Raw genomic sequence first — 16,666 nt, forward strand, 5'->3', positions numbered from 1 at the left:
AGTCCCAAGTTAGCATCCAAGCAATCTAAAGAATCTGTGAGCAGCTACCCTGCTATACTGTAGTGAGGACTCCATCTGGTAAGCTTTACCTGCAACCAGCCATTTACACTGGGTTAGCTTCAGAATACACTCATTTCCTCACAGTGTTTGTTTGTTTGTTTGTTTTGTTTTTTCGAGACAGGGTTTCTCTGTGTAGTTTTGGTGCCTGTCCTGGATCTTGTTCTGTAGACCAGGCTGGCCTCGCCTCGAACTCACAAAGATCCGCCTGCCTCTGCCTTCCGAGTGCTGGGATTAAAGGCATGCCACCACCACCCGGCACATTATTTGTTCTTTAAAGGCACTGCCTAAGGTAGGTTTCAAACAAGCCACCATAGCAAAAAGCTGTAGAGAAATGTTCCCTAAATGCTATTAACATTTTACTATGGTAGGCGAGTGAGTTTTTTGTCAACCTGACATAAACTAGGGTTACCTGGGAGGGGGAACTTCAGTTAAAAGAAATGTCTCCATCGGATTAGCCCGTAGGCAAGTCTGTGGGACATTTTCTTGATTAATGATTGATATGGAAAAGCCCATCCTGCTGTGGGCGGGACCACCCCGGCACCCCAGGGCAGGGTGGAAAGAAAAGAAAGCTGACAGGGCATGGAGTAAGCCGTTTCTCCATGGCCTCTGCTTCCGTTTCTGCCTTGATGACTTCCTGCCTTGGCTTTTCTCAATGATGGATTATGATAGGACCTGAAATAAATGCTTTCCTCCCCAAGGTGCTGTTGGTCATAGTGTTTATCACAACAACGAAAGCAAACCAGAACATATAGTGTGTCTTATTTTAAATTGTGGTCATCAGTTTCAATAGAAAATAAGATAATTTGTAAAGCCACAGAGAGAAAGTCTCCTCTAGCATCTGAAAGAAGAGTGTACAGAGAAAATTTGAAATAAATGAGGAAACCAATAATTTTGTTAAAATTTTTATATTAAAAAGTGGCATGAACTTTTCATGTAGAACAAAAGTCTTGGGAAGGCAAAACTGGACAGAACTGTTAAAACAGAATTCAGCGCTTCAAGTGAATCCCAACACCTGGTGATGCTCCTTACAAGCAGTCTCTAAACCAACACCAGATACTAGAACAGTCCATCTTTAAAAAAAAAAAAAAAAAAAAAAAGAGCAGCAGTCAGGGCCTCCACACCACTCATGCAAGAATAACTGCTTGAAAAGCAATGGGGCCTATTCCCTTTCTATAAGCTCCCCCTTCTGAAGCAGGATAGTTCCCTCCTACAGGGTGAATAATCCTAGCACTTAACAGAGTGCCTCTTGGCACCTAGTGCAAACCCAAAGAATGACATGAAGGCAAACCAAGCATTGTCTGTGACTCTGCAATGCTTCCCTTGGAGGCCAACTAAACGGTAGTTAAAATTTTTGGAGTGTGCACCACATTGCCAGCAATGGGATGTGTCATAATATCAGATGTCAGAAGAGTTAAGCTAATATTTCTCTTTAAAGCACATCTGAAATAGAAAAATCTTTAATATACACCATTTGTAAACAAAATTGCACTTGATTTTCAAACACGTGTAACCTTCTCTCTCTTTTTCCCTCTCCCTTTTGGTCACTGATAGGTCTATGGTTCCTTAACTCAGAAGAGCCTATTTCACTCAAACTACTTCTGCAGATGTAACCTTGACTTCTCGGGAAACTGAAAGATAAATGACAATTTCTCCCATCACCGATACAACTTCCTAAATAAATGAAATCACAGGCAGTTGCTCCTAGAGATGACAAATTATGGTGCAGATTGACATAGTCCTTTCAGAAATATTAAACTTCCTAGTCTGACAGATTAAACAACTGAAGAGAAAGTCCAGGGACAACATGTAGGTTGCAAAAACAGCCATGATAGGGTTTGGGAGGGAAGGGTGTCAATGATGGAAAGAAGCTTGTAGATTTTCTCATCCTATGAACATGTTTTCTGTAGGCTGTTCTTGGCTGACACCTCTCCCCAGCTCTGTGCATAAAGATCAAGGAACAGAGCGAGATGCCATTGCTTCCTTGAATCCCATGGCGCAGTGCAGAAGACTGACGCCCACGCTGGTCTCCGCCCTGGTACGAGCCATCTTCAACACAGTCTCCCGTTGCTCACTCCATCTTCGACCTTTCAAAGTGTGTGATCATTCGTTCCTAAGGAGGGAAAAGATGTGTTTTAAGAACTTAAAATGGTCTACATTCCAAACAGTTTCTAGAAAAATGGCTCAAACACATTTTTCCACAAATACTTTTCTGTGTTAATTATTTACAGCAGCGTATCTATGACAATACTGAAATATTACAGGCCCCAACCAAGGTTAAACAACTTAACTACAACTCGGAAGGAAACTTAGTATCCTTACAGTTTTTAGTGTACAATACTGTATTGTCAAAGGTAAACACAGTGTTATACCGTAGATATGTGGAAATCTTATTTTAACTAAACTGATGTGTGTGTGTGTGTGTGTGTGTGTGATCCTTGTACCTTCTTCTGGCCTCAGGCACCAGACACGCTCATGATGTATATACATACATGCAGGCAAACATTTACATAGAATAATACATAAATAAATAGGTGCTCAGATCTAGGGTCACGCTGCCCAGACAGTCTGAAATATCAAGCTGCAGGTTCAACGAGATATCTTGTCTCAAAAAATAAGGTGGACATACACAGAGGAAGACGATGACATAGACCTCTGGCATGCGCGCGCGCACACACACACGAGTATTGTACACTAAAAAAGATTGCAAGGTTGCTGGGCATATGGGAATACACCTTCAATCCCAGCACTCAGAACTCTGAGTTCAAGGCCAGCCTGGTGTATAAATTGAGTTCCCAGACAGCCAGGAAATACAGAGAAACCCTGTCTTGGAAATGAAAACAAAGATTTTAAGAATATTAAAGTTTGTGTTTTCTTACCACATAGAGGACTATGGTAGCCATTTTGTTTACTTGCAAAGTCTTATAGTTTTTCCACAAAAGCAAATATTAAACGGTGAAATCAATTCCCAAAAGCACTGTAATAAGCCTGTATTTTCATGTAAGCCATAGATGGCTTCACACAGACTGTCCTACTTAGCTGCACACAGTAGAGCTAGAGATGAGATCAAGGGGGTCCATGATGGCAAACAGAAAGCAGAAGAACGTTGTTTTTTAACAAAATTTCAATTGTTTGATTTTACCAACAAAGGCTTAGGAGCCAGATTCTGAGGTGAAAGCCTGCTAGTTCAGAGAGGCAGAGAAAGCACCCAGCTGACCTTCCTCCTCAGCCTACTTCCAGAAGCCTCTCCCCTTCTCCTGTGCTGTCTCAAACACCTCTCCTCATACTGAATGTCCCTCCTCCCTTCTACTTCCTGTGCGTCTTTCTATCCGTCCTCCTGACTCCCTTTACTCTACGGTTTTTCCTAATAATCCTATGTTCACTTCCTGTCAGCTGGTTGTTTGCTCCACCTCCTGACCTATGGTTGACTTGATTTAGTCCTGTTTACAATATTCAAGCAGAAAGCTCTTGGATTAAAGGTGTGTGCGAGGGTTGAGCCACACCGCAACTAGAAAGAGGTTTTTCTAGTAGATAACGCAATCTCGGGGTCCACAGTGTGATATACTATCCTGCAACAGAGGAAGATCCTGAGAGAGATCCAGGAATCTAAAGAATAGAACCCAGAAACCAAAGTGTTGTGTGGAATAATTCAGATCAGAAATGAAGGGTATTCATTGTTTAATATATCCAACAGCTTCAGGATTTGTTCTAATCTACTATATTCTTTTTTCAGCATTATTCCTAGTTTTGCCAAGATTAGAGTACGATAAATTTGAATTTCTTAAAGACAAAGGAACTACATAGTACAGAGTTCAGTGTCCGTTACCCAACTTTTTAGTTTTGTTTTGTTTTGAGACAGGGTTTCTCTGTGTAGCCCTGGCTGTCCTAGAACTCACTCTATAGAACAGGGTGGTCTCAAACTCAGAGACCCACCCGCCTCTGCCTCCTGAGTGCTGGGATTAAAGGTGTGCACCACTACACCTGGCTTGTTACTCAACTTTTAAATGAAAATATTCCTAAGTCTGACCACATAACTCTGGAAAAGGGAGTATGTTACACAGACATACAGAAAGGATAAGACTCCTCAACAGAATATTCATGAATACTATTTAGTTACCAGATCCACAGAGATAATGTCCGTGATTTGATTACTAACCTCATCTGAATCCAGCAAGGCCGGAAGTGCTCTGCAGAGAAACATGACATTTAATAAGGCCATAACCAGTTCATGAAGGACAACAGAACAGAATGCATTTTAAAGCTTTTTTACAACTCAGCTAGGATTTTACCTTATTATAGCCCTTCAAGAGGAGAAACAAAAGCAAGTAGAGAATCAGAGTCACTCAAGTTCTATAGAAAGAATAAAACATACTCTACAGTGCGGCAGGATCAACGCCCCATTAACATCACATTTTAAAGGCATACCCTACAGATTTTAGACTGACCTAGACAGAGCTAAATATTTCTAAGCAGATGTCATTTGAATGAGTAATCCTAATTATTTTTGTTTTTATGTTACTCCTAATCTTTCAACCAGTGCTTGATCCATATTCTCATTAGACTTCTCTTCAGTTTGTCCACTGAAAACAACAATGAAGTAATACTAGCACTGAAACAGGGCTCATAGAGTAACGATTCGAACACTTACACATCAGTCACGGAAGAAGGAACATTCTCTTCTACCCACTTCAAATCATCTTCCTGCTGGGAACATAAATACCAACTGTTACTAAAACATACCAATATGTCTCAAGAATAGATCCGAGTTCATAAGACCTTTGTTCTTTTAGCAGCCTTTTGTCATATAGTACATGCACATGGCAAATGAGGCTGACAAAAAATTGGATTAAAAATGTTCTTCAAATACCTTTGACTAACCCCTCCCCAGTATCCCAACCCCTGACTCCTACTCAACTTTCTTTCCCTGTGAGTTCAACATTATCGGATTTCACAAATAAGGATCATGAAGAACTTGTTTTTCTACATCTGGCTTATTTAACAAAATGTCTTCTAGTTCAACAGTGTTACTGAAATTGTCAGGATTTCCTTCTGTTTTAAGAATAAATGCAATGTGACTGTGGATATTCTCTTCATTAAGTCATCCACTGAGTGAAATTTTTTCTCGTTGTTTTTTTTTTTTTTTTGGGGGGGGGGTGTTCAAGACACAGTTTCTCTATGTAGCCCTGGCTGTCCTGGAAATTCTATTTGTAGACCAGGCTGGCTTTGAACTCAGAGATTTGCCTGCTTCTGCCTCCTGAGTGCTGGAATTAAAGGTGTGTGCAAGCATGCCATGGTCACTGAATGAACTTAACTAAAGTATCTTTGCTGCTGAGGCTGCCACAATGAGCCTGGGAACACGGGCATCCTTTCAGCACGCTGACTTCTTAGGACTGCGTGCCCGGCAGCAGGATTCTAAGTCACGGAGTAAGTAGCTTTACTTGATTTTCAGGGACTCCCCACACTAACTCATGCTTAGCAGTGCACATATAGGTTCCTGGTACTCCCCCTTCTCACCAAGGTTTTCATCTTTGCCTTTAGGATAACGGCCATTTTACCAGCTATAAGGTGACAGACAGCTCACTGGGGTTTTATTTTGCACTTCTTGATTAGCTGTGGTGAGCATTTTTTAAACATACATTTGTAACATCTTCCTGTGAGAATTTCTATTCAAGTCCTTTGCCTCCTTTTAGTCAGTATGTTTTCCTGCTACTGACTTGTTGTGAGTTCATTATATATATAGATATTAACCATATTTTCTCTCATTCCACAACTATTTACTGTTGACCATATAGCTTTCTGGTTTGATGCAGTTCTATGTGACGGCTGTTCCAGTTTTGGTTCTGTGGCCTGAGCTGCTTGAACCAAATTAAAAAACAAAAAACAACTCATTATCAGACCACTATGATGCAATGTCTCTCCTGTCTTCTTCTATGAGTTTTACAGTTTCAGGTCTTATATTTAAGACCTTAATATCTCTCTCTCTCTCTCTCTCTCTCTCTCTCTCTCTCTCTCTCTCTCTCTCTCTCTCACACACACACACACACACACACACACACACACACAACTCACCCCATTTATGGTCCTGGGGCTTGAACCTAGGACCTCATTCAGGCAAGGCTGGAACTCTACAACTGAACTAGATCCCCTAGAGCCTTTACGTCATTTTGACTAGACTCCTAGTTTCTCTAACATGACTTACTGAAAAAAGAAAAAAAAAAGTCCTTTTCTTACTATCTGTCCTTAGTACCTCTGTCAAAATTCAAATGACCAGGAATGTATAAATGTAACCTCTAGGCTCTCTACCATGTTCCATTGGTTCACTTCTCCATTTTCATGCCAATACCACATTGTTTTGATTATGATGGCTCTGTAAGTTTGTTTTGTTTTAGCTGTCCTGTGGGTTATACCTAGGACTCATGCATGCTGAACATACTCGACTGGGAACTAGAGCTCTATCCCCGTGGAATGTTTTGTGGAAGTATATGTGTTTATATACACGCAGGTATGTATAAGTGTGTGTGCACTCAGGCCAGATATTAATAATAATATTAATATTAATTTGTCCTTCTCAATTATCCCTCACCTTAGCTAATTGTTTTTTTTTACATTTATTCATTTATAGCTTTGTGGGACAGTTTAGAGGAGTTCTCTCTTTCCACCAAAACTCCAGTCATCAGGTTTGGCAGCACAAGCCTTCAACTGCTGGGCCACCTGACCACCTACTTTTTTTTTTTGGTTTTTCGAGACAGGGTTTCTCTGTGTAGCTTTGTTCCTTTCCTGGAACTCACTCTGTAGTCCAGGCTAGCCTCAAACTCACAGAGATCCGCCTGCCTCTGCCTCCCGAGTGCTGGGATTAAAGGCGTGCGCCACCACCGCCCGGCTCACCCACGTATTTTTTGAGACAAGGTCTTTCACTGCATCTGGAGTGCAGTGATTAGTGAGATTAGCTGGCCAGCAAACACTAGAGATGCTCCTACCTCCATCTCCCAGGACCTGGGTTACACATGCTTGCCTGGCTTTTATATTGGGCCTGGGTATCTGAACTGAGACCCTGATGATTATACAGAAAGTGCTTTACCCATGGAGCAGAGCCACCTCCTCAGTCCCACTATGGTACATTTTGAAGTCACATTAGTTGATGCCTTCAGCTTTATTATTTTTCTCAAGAACACTTGAACTACTTAGGTGTTTTGCTTGTATTTTTGAGGATTCTTACAAATATTAGTTGCTTTCTTAAAAAAATTGTGAAAAATGTCCTGGAATTTTGATAGTGATTACAATAACTGCTGTAACGGTTAATTCACGTAGGCCAACAAGATAACTCAAGGGGGTCAGGGTGTTGCCGCCAAGCCTGAAGACCTGGATTCAATCCCTGGAACTCACATGGTGGTAAGGGAGAACCAACTCTTATAAGTTGTCTGACCTGTACACAGGTATAACACATACCCCACTCCACTCACATCCATATATACACACACACACACACACACACAAATAAATAAATAAATAAAAATAGAACTAGAGTAACCAAGCGGTGGTGGTACACGCCTTTGATCCCAGCACTCAGGAAGCAGAAGCAAGTGGATCATTGTGAGTTCAAGGCCAGCCTAGTCTACAGAGTGAGTTCCAGGACAGCTATGACTGTTATATAGAGTAACCTTGTCTCAGAAAACCAAAAAAGAAATAGAAACATAGTAAAATTAAAATATTTAAAAGCAAGCATAACAGCCAGGTGGTGGTGGTGGTGGTGGTGGTGGCGGCGGCGGCGGCGGCGGCGGCGGCGGCGGCGGCGGCGGCGGCGGCGGCGGCGGCGGCGCACGCCTTTAATCCCAGCACTTGGGAGGCAGAGGTAGGTGGATCTCTGTGAGTTCGAGGCCAGCCTGGTCTACAAAGTGAGTTCCAGGACAGGCTCCAAAGCTTCACAGAGAAACCCTGTCTCAGGGGGAAATAAAAACAACAACAAAAAAAAAACAAAAAACAAAAACAAACAAACCAAACCAAACCAAAACCATAGTTACAAAAATCTTTAAGGCCTACCCCTAACAAGCTTGGGTTCCACCATGGGCCACAGACCAGGCAGAGATCACAAAGAAAGGAAGAAAGTCATACTTACTGCTTTGCTGACTTTACTATTTCCATTTGGTTCCTGCTTGGTACTTCTCATTTTCATTCCTTCTGTAAAAGGGAAGGAAAAACAACACAAGGCCCGCGGATTGGTTAACTCTGTCATTACACCAGCCACCAAAGCAAAACCATACTCAGACTTATGTTACGCTCACTGACTGAACTATGAACAGATGCTCCTCTATCCTAACACCGTGTGTAATAAAAGTGCAAGGCTCAATTTGTGTCTCCTTTCTACACGGGATCTGGACATCATGCAGAAGTGTTACTGGGTTCATCATGGCTCCACTTAAAGCTTGGTTATTCTCCCTTCACCTTAACTTTACCAAACAGAAGAACTCACATCGTTTTGTTTTGTTTTTCTTTTAAAATTATTTTCTTTGAGAAAAAAAAACAAAACAAAACTGAAAGCCCAAATAAGAACAGTGAGTTTTCTCCAGAGCTCACCAAAGCTTTCCTTCAGCATCGGTTCCTTCTGCTCATCCTCTTCATCTTCCTCTGACAAGGGTGAAAAGGCAAACCTGGCGGAAGAGCACAGAGGGAATGCCACAGGGAACACCGCTCTCTGAGCGTCACAGAACTCAGATCGGAAGTGCAGCCGCAACCGCTCTTCCCTTCACAGTCCTGATGCCTGTCCCCTCAGCTCTTCCCTTCACAGTTCCTGATGCCTGTCCCCTCAGCTCTTCCCTTCACAGTCCTGATGCCTGTCCCCTCAGCTCTTCCCTTCACAGTTCCTGATGCCTGTCCCCCAGCTCTTCTTCCCTTCACAGTCCTGATGCCTGTCCCTCAGCTCTTCCCTTCACAGTTCCTGATGCCTGTCCCTCAGCTCTTCCCTTCACAGTTCCTGATGCCTGTCCCTCAGCTCTTCTTCCCTTCACAGTTCCTGATGCCTGTCCCTCAGCTCTTCCCTTCACAGTTCCTGATGCCTGTCCCTCAGCTCTTCCCTTCACAGTTCTTAAATGCCTGTCCCTCAGCTCTTCCCTTCACAGTTCCTGATGCCTGTCCCCCAGCTCTTCCCTTCACAGTTCCCGATGCCTGTCCCCTCAGCTCTTCCATCACAGTTCCCGATGCCTATCCCTCAGCTCTTCCCTTCACAGTTCTTAAATGCCTGTTCCATCAACTGAGGAGTTGATGGTATGAGCCACAGACTACCGGGGGACTTAGACAAGTTAATTTCCTTGTCTGTAAATGGAAACAATAGACAGAGTCCAAACACTCAGTAGTATTTTCTGAAAAGCAAAGCCAAGCTGGGTGAGGCAGCACAAACCTGTAATCCCAGAACTAGGGAGGCTGAGGCAGGACAGTTAAGAGTTCAAAGCCACTGGGCGGTGGTGGCGCACACCTATAGTCTCAGCACTTGGGAGGCAGAGTTCTGTGAGTTCGAGGCCAGCCTGGTCTAGACAGCGAGATCCAGGACAGGATCCAAAGCTACACAGAGAAACCAAAAAACAAAACAAAACAAAAAACAAACAAACAAAAAAACCCAAAATAAAATGCAAAAAAAAAAAAAAAGAGTTCAAAGTCAGTCTAGTCTGGATGGCACAGCAAGACTCTGTCTCTTATTAAGCAATAAAAAACCTCCAATTCAAGTCACTATGAAATGTTTAAAACAATGTATTTCAAAGACATATATTAGAAAAATAACTCTAATTTAAAACTTCAACTTTCAAGCTGACTGAAAAAAGGAGATCTAACTTTAGGTGTCCCGGGTAATATTTAAAATCTCAGTCTCCACAGGAGAAAGCTACTAACTGAGCACATTTCCGATGCCTTTCCACAGTACTCCCAACAGACTTGGTGATCCCTAGGCAGCTTTAGTTTTGACCTCATTCTGTACTTCTCATTTTATTCCTAACACTTTCATTTTATTTTGTTTTAAAATCTCTCACGAGGGAAAAAAACTATTAGTAAGATAGGAACAGGGAATGTTGGTCACTTAGTAAGGGCTAACTTAACTGGGAAAGAGCACAGTTAATGTTTGAAAAGCACCTGAAGTGACAGTAGGACAGAGACCCCCTCCCCAACCTCTATTTAATGTCGTAACGAAGGCCAAGCCCACATAACAACGTAAGGATGAGAAGGAAGGCAGAGACTATTGCCAAGAAGGACTACACAAGGCCCAGGCTAATCCCTAGCACCACTGTTCAAAAAGGACAGAGACTGCCTGAAATCTAGCATGACCACAGTTTAACACAAGGAACCACAGGTTTAATTATAATCATGTGTTGGGAGAGTGACTTAAAAGAATCCCCAAGCTGTAACAATCATGGCAAAGGGCTGTCCATGGAAGAAATGGGTTTACTAGAAGCCACCTCAGTTTTATGCTACACAGTCTATATAAATATCTTCTAAGTATCAAGCCTGGAAGATCAAAGGATTAAATGAATAATTACAGCAGCAAAAAAAAAACATAAAAATGTTACGTAATGTTTTTATTCGTGTGTGTGTGTGTGTGTGTGTGTGTGTGTGTGTGTGTGTGTGTGTGTGTATAAACAGTAAGTACATGGAGGTCAGAGGACAACATGGAAGAGTCAATTTTTCCTTCTACCAGATGGGTTAGGGGGATTGAACTTAGGTCAGCAGGCACGGTGTTAACAGGTGTCTTCACCAAATGAGCTATCTTGATGGCCCTGCAATGGTTTGAGAAGACATATTAGTTAAGATATCCCTACCACAAACTGACTCCCTTACATGCTAGTTATATTCATGGTGCGTCTGTGTCTGTCACATAAATGTGGTAGCATCTGTATAATGAAGAATCAATCTTACACGAAGCAAGGTCTGATTTCTGCCCTTGGACATTGGGAGGGGATCTCCACGCCTACAGAAGGTTCTTTATTTTTTTATTTTTTATTTTTTGAGATAAGGTTTCTCTGTGTAGTCCTGACTGTCCTGGAACTTGCTCTGTAGCCTAGGCTGGCCTCAAACTTAGAGATCTGCCTACCTCTGCCCCGGCCTGTACTGGGGATTAAAGACATGAGTCACCACCACCCAGCAAGAAGGTCCTTGCTTGATGGGAATATCTTTGTTTCCCTTGGGATCTAACAGTGTGGTCTGTAAAAGGGCCTCAGATCATATCTTATTAGAACTAATATCCATGTTAGTTCTGACCTGTCCAGGAAATGGAGACTAAAGGATAATGATCTTGTACACTGGTTTAATAAAATGCTGATTGGCCAGTAGCCAGGCAGGAAGTATAGGTGGAGCAAGCATACTAAGAGAATTCTGGGAAGAGGACAGGAGAGTCAGGAGTCAGCCAGACACAGAGGGAGCAAGATAACAAGGCAGAACTGAGAAAAGGTACCAAGCCATGTGGCTAAACATAGGTAAGAATTACGGGTTAATTTAAGTGTAAGAGCTAGTCAGTAATAAACCTAAGCTAATTGCCAAGCAGTTATAATTAATATAAGCCTCTGAATGATTATTTTATAAGTGGCTGTGGGACCCCGGGTCTGGGTAGGACCAGAGAAAACCATTCAAGTATCTAAAGGTATTAGCCTGACCACCAGAAAGTGTTAAAAATGTAAGGTCAGACACATAGCTACATGTAATAGAGGCCCAACAAAAATTCTGGGTGCCTAAGGTTCAGGTGGGTTTGCCAGACTGGCAATACTCTGCAGTCTTATTCGGCCAAGAGAAAGTCTAGTACATCCTGTGGTACTGCGGGCAGCCAGCCGGAAGCTTTGGTTTCGTTCCTCCAGACTCAGCATCCTCTGTCTTCTCCTGGCTTATGACAGCTTTTCTTCTTTGTTGGAAACAAACAGAGGCCATAAGCCTAACACTTACAGTGATCTCTGTGTGTGTCTGTCTAGTGAATTACCAAAGCTACGAGAGGTGACAGGAACCATAAGTTTGCAATTAGCAGGAGACTGGGCACAGTCTTGTCAGGGCTCTTTTCCCAGACTCTGGATCTTGAGTAACTCTGGTTAGAAGTAGAACAGTTCTTTGCTATCACAGGATCACATCTGGGGCTTTGTTTGGGGTATGGAAGGATAAGGCAGATATTAACTAATAAATGAATAAAATATATATGATTTAAAAAACTGTTAAGTAAGGGAGCTGAGAGAGGGTGTAGTGTAAGTTTCAATGATTGAAACATTCTATCCTGCAAGGGAGGCTCCTTAAACAGGAAGGCAAGAAACTCAAAACAGCTTCCAGAAGTTCCTGAAATCAACCAGATTCACTAAGCCCCTCCCTGCCAGAGTAAGCAATAAAGGTTGAGAGTCTCTCTCAGAGAATGAAAGCTAAGTTGAAAAAAAAAAAAAAAAGATTCAAAAAAGCCAAGCTACAAAGACTCTCTGACCAGCCAAGTTGCAAAGATTCTGATACGAGACCAGCTGCCTGAAGAAGCGGAAACCAGCCAAGCTGCTGAAAGAGACTTAGACCAACTAAGGCACCTGGAAAGTATGTTCTCCAACATGCCAAGCTCCCTGCAGGCTGTGTGGTGTGCTCCAGGTTCCAAGCTTTTGTGAAATGTGACCCATGCTGGGGTGGGCTTTGGTGATGCAGCTGTCTTTGAGTCATTTCTGCTCCTGGAAGTAACCCCTCACCCATATTCCTGTTAGTAACCCCAACAAAGCTCATTGGTTCACCAAATTGGACTTTGTCTGTTCTCCCTATCTGGAGTAAGTAGACGTGTGTGCTGCTTTCCCAGGAAAAGTTCTGTCACCCAACAGGGTGGGGAGAACAGTACAAGGGGATACTGGAGTCCATCATCAATATACAGGCTATTTCCATCATTATACCTTATCTTCCTCATATACAACACTGTTAACATAACTAAGTGATTAATAGGAAGTCACAGGGAATGCAGGCAGTGTTTGGAAAAAGAAAGCAAGACAGTAATACAAAAAACTTTTTTCTTTTTTTTTGAGACAGGGTTTCTCTGTATAGCCCTGGCTGTCCTGGAACCAGGCTGGCCTCAAACTCACAAAGATCTGCCTGCCTCTGCCTCCCCAGTGCTGGGATTAAAGGTATGTGCTACCATGCCTGGCTAATACAAAAAACTTTTAAAGACTGAGGAAAGGAAACATGTTAAACCCAATTACAGCTAATGAGCAACAAGCTCAGAATGGATACAACAGAGGCTCCCAAAGTTGTACAGTCTTCCCTACCAGTATGGCTTCAGCTTGCTTTTATTTTCTTTCTTAGCTTTTCTCTATTGAGTTTGTGTATCTGTCTGATTATTAAGTTCTAGCCCTTTCCCTTTTGGGTTATGTGGTTTAACATAATCTTTTAATCATCTAAATATAAGGGAGGGAAAAACAGAACAGAAACAAAGGTATGGACTCTGATAAGATAAGGATGGGGCAGCTCCTAATCAGGATTTGCCTGTGCTGAACCATAACCTGATGACCTTAAACTCCACAGTTGGTAACATGACTTTCATTTCACCCTATCATCACAGTAAGCTAGATTTTTTATTTCTATTATTTTTATTACAGAATTTTTTTTATTTCTTTCTGAACACCAGAAAGTAGAGATATCCTCATTTATTTTCTCCCATATTTGCCTAAACCAATTATTCACAGTGTAAAATGTCGTCAGAGTTGAAATACGTTCGGCTGGAGCCCCAGCTCACGCCTGCTCGATCCAGAAAGCCCCATTCCTCTCTCTCCAAACCTCAACGTCTCAGAGAATCTCCAAGAAAGAAAAGGCGCTAAAAAGCCCAGTTCCTCATTCTCGCTGGCTACTGCAGCTCCTCCCTTGAAGTTTCCAGCCATCCAAGTCCCCATGTGTGGGCATAAACCCAGCTTGTGGCGGACACCTCACCACTGCTCGCCTACAGGCCAGCTTTATGTGGGCGTGTGACTTCTCCTGCCTCGATCTCTGGGCTAGAGAACTCACCCTGGAGTTGCTCTGCTCAAATAAACCTGCTCTTTTACTTTTCCAATTCGGCTTGATCTGGTTTACTGCATCAGCAGAGAAACCTATTATCAGGGGGCAGATAACCTATTAAAAAAGACCTAAGTCACTTGGTTTTATTCCCTTTCATTACAAAAAAAAAGGAACTAAGACCCGAAGAAGCAAAAGAGACAGCATGCCAGAACCACAAAGCAGGTAAATGGAAGGGCTGAAGCAGCACTTCTACCTAGTGTCCACTATGCAACCCAGACCTGACACCGCCCCTAACACAGCACCCTTACTTGACAGCATGGTCATTCTGGTAGCAGAATAAAGAGTCCCAGTACCTCTGGTTATTTGCTGATGGTCGCCAGAGAATCATGATGACAAAAAGGATCATGGAGAACAGCAACCGCCAAATGGCATCATCCACCCACAGCTCCCGCCAGTCCTGCAGTAAGGGGGAAATGTGCAACACTATGTATATTATCACTGTTCACAATCCTGCCAGTCCTGCAACAAGGGGAAATGTGCAACACTATGTATATTATCACTGTTCACAATCCCGCCAGTCCTGCAGTAAGGGGGAAATGCGCAACACTATGTATATTATCACTGTTCACAATCCCTTGGCATAGAACAAAAACCCCTTATTTATACACTCAAGCTATATTTACTAGAAGCTACTGTACTAGGCACCTGGCAAGTGCTGGGGCTATAAGCTTGGAAAGAAAAGCAAGTCCTTGGTCGTGCCTACTGTTGCTATCGCAAAGGCACCGGCAAGCTGCACAGAGTACCTGTCAGTGTCACAGCTCATATAATCCTCAAGGAAAGGAACATTTGGCTGCTAATTTTAAATTTTTATTTATTTACTGTTTTTTACCAGGCTGGCCTTGAACTCACAGAGATCTGCCTATCTCTGCCTCCCAAGTGCTGGAATAAAGGTGTGTGCCACTATGCCTGGCATATGTTTAAATTTCTTTCTTTTTTTTTTGGTTTTTCAAGACGAGGTTTCTCCATGTAACAGCCCTGGCTGTCCTGGAACTCACTTTATAGTCCAGGCTGGCCTTGAACTCAGAGATTTGCCGGCTTCTGCCTTGAGTGCTGGAACTAAAAGCGTGTGCCACGCTGGGCTCTAGGTTTAGATTTCTAATTCTCCTGCTGGATTAAAATTGTGTGCCATCATGCCTGGCCCTATTGCTAATTGTATAGTTGTCATCTGTCACTTATCAGTATAAACCAAAAGAGAATTCTATCTCCAGAGAAATCCTATTGGCCACAGTCTCTGTCCAGATCTAAAGGACATAGCTTCTACTCAGATAGGAATCATTTACACATGATGTTCAGTACTTCCTGAGATTTTGAGTTAAGGCAAACTTGCAATAATACGACAGGCTGTGGTTACCATCCACAAAATTATTTTTCTATGACAAGTATGATCACATAAAACATACCAATAGGGCTGGGAGTGTGGCTTAGTGAAAAGCTCCTGCCTAGTATGCACAAGAGCCTAGGTTCAAACCCTAAGACCAATAAATAAACCAAATCAAGCACACCACACAACATGGCAGCACAGAATACTGAGGGGTAGAGACCTAGCCTTAAATTCTTATACCTTCTAAGAATCTTGGACTATAATCAACATTATCACGCTCCTAACCACAGTGTTTATAACTTACCGACTGGCAAGTCACGATTCTGAACTTCATGGTTGTCCAGATGATGAACACAATAGATGCTAGCATAAAATGAAAAACCTGGTCAGATGATGAATGACCATTTACAACCCCAGTTACATTCGATGATCTTAAGTAAGTACAATTCGATATTCCTGACCCCAAAACATTACTATTACTTAGTTATTTTCAATATAAATTTATTAAATACCTACCATAAGCAAGGTCCATAATACATACTATTGCCAACATTTTCTGTAAAGTAGGTTTACAGTTTTTGTCATTTTGTCTTTACCATCTGGCTACTTCAGTAGCTAATGGAATTTATGCTAACTGTATTAGCATTATCAGAATAAATTTCTCCTTCCTCAACTCATTGTTTGAGGAAGTACTTCTCACTGAAACTGGAGCACACGGGCTGGCTAGACTCGAAGGTCACCCATCTGGAAGTCTACGTGGCCAGCAAGCTCCAGGGACTCTCCTGTTTCCACCATGGCTGCGGGGATCAGAACTGTGGTCTCCAGGCTTCTCTGACATGTGCTTTATCTACTGAGCCACCCCAACCCACAGCTGGCTTTTCCACATCAGGACGGAGGTCTGAACTGTCGGCCTCACACTTACATAGCAAGCATTTGGCTGAGCCATCTCCCCTTCCCCCACTTAATCTTTATAAAAGATCATAAACCCTTTAGAGAATTTGATTAGAACTATGACTGCTTTCCTTCAATGAAAAACAAAACTTTCTGCAACTACCAATGGCCCTCTCAGGTTAAGAATTTCTGTTCCAAGGGCTGGAGATACGGCTTAGCAGCCAGGAGCACTGGCCACTTTTCCAGAGGACCCACGTTCAGTTGCTAGCCGCCTACACAGTGGCTCACAACTGTCCATAACTCCAGTTCCAGGGGATCTGACACCTTCTTCTGACTCTGCATCAGACACACGTGGGGTGCACAGATACATGCAGG

General features: G+C 42.6%; 1 protein-coding gene across 8 annotated transcripts in view; it reads right to left on the bottom strand.

Moving 5' to 3' along the window:
- Positions 1-949: 949 nt before the first annotated feature.
- Positions 950-16,666, bottom strand: part of Tmem87a (transmembrane protein 87A) — a 50,283-nt gene continuing 34,566 nt past the window's right edge. For 4 of the 8 annotated variants that reach the window (XM_042275996.2, XM_076570429.1, XM_042275995.2 and 1 more), the window contains exons 14-20: positions 15,705-15,763; positions 14,373-14,476; positions 8,629-8,702; positions 8,171-8,232; positions 4,706-4,761; positions 4,214-4,244; positions 950-2,170 (exon numbers count right to left, since the gene is read on the bottom strand). In XM_042275996.2, the coding sequence (XP_042131930.2) occupies positions 2,129-2,170; positions 4,214-4,244; positions 4,706-4,761; positions 8,171-8,232; positions 8,629-8,702; positions 14,373-14,476; positions 15,705-15,763 (428 nt within the window). In that variant the 3' untranslated portion in view covers positions 950-2,128. Of the gene's footprint in view, positions 2,171-4,213; positions 4,245-4,705; positions 4,762-8,170; positions 8,233-8,628; positions 8,703-10,470; positions 10,812-14,372; positions 14,477-15,704; positions 15,764-16,666 lie in introns of those variants that run through there. The other 4 variants (XM_042275998.2, XM_042275997.2, XM_076570430.1 and 1 more) reach the window with 2 other exon arrangements.

The sequence above is a fragment of the Peromyscus maniculatus genome, chromosome 4, assembly GCF_049852395.1.
Source record: "Peromyscus maniculatus bairdii isolate BWxNUB_F1_BW_parent chromosome 4, HU_Pman_BW_mat_3.1, whole genome shotgun sequence".
NCBI classification, from domain to species: domain Eukaryota; kingdom Metazoa; phylum Chordata; class Mammalia; order Rodentia; family Cricetidae; genus Peromyscus; species Peromyscus maniculatus.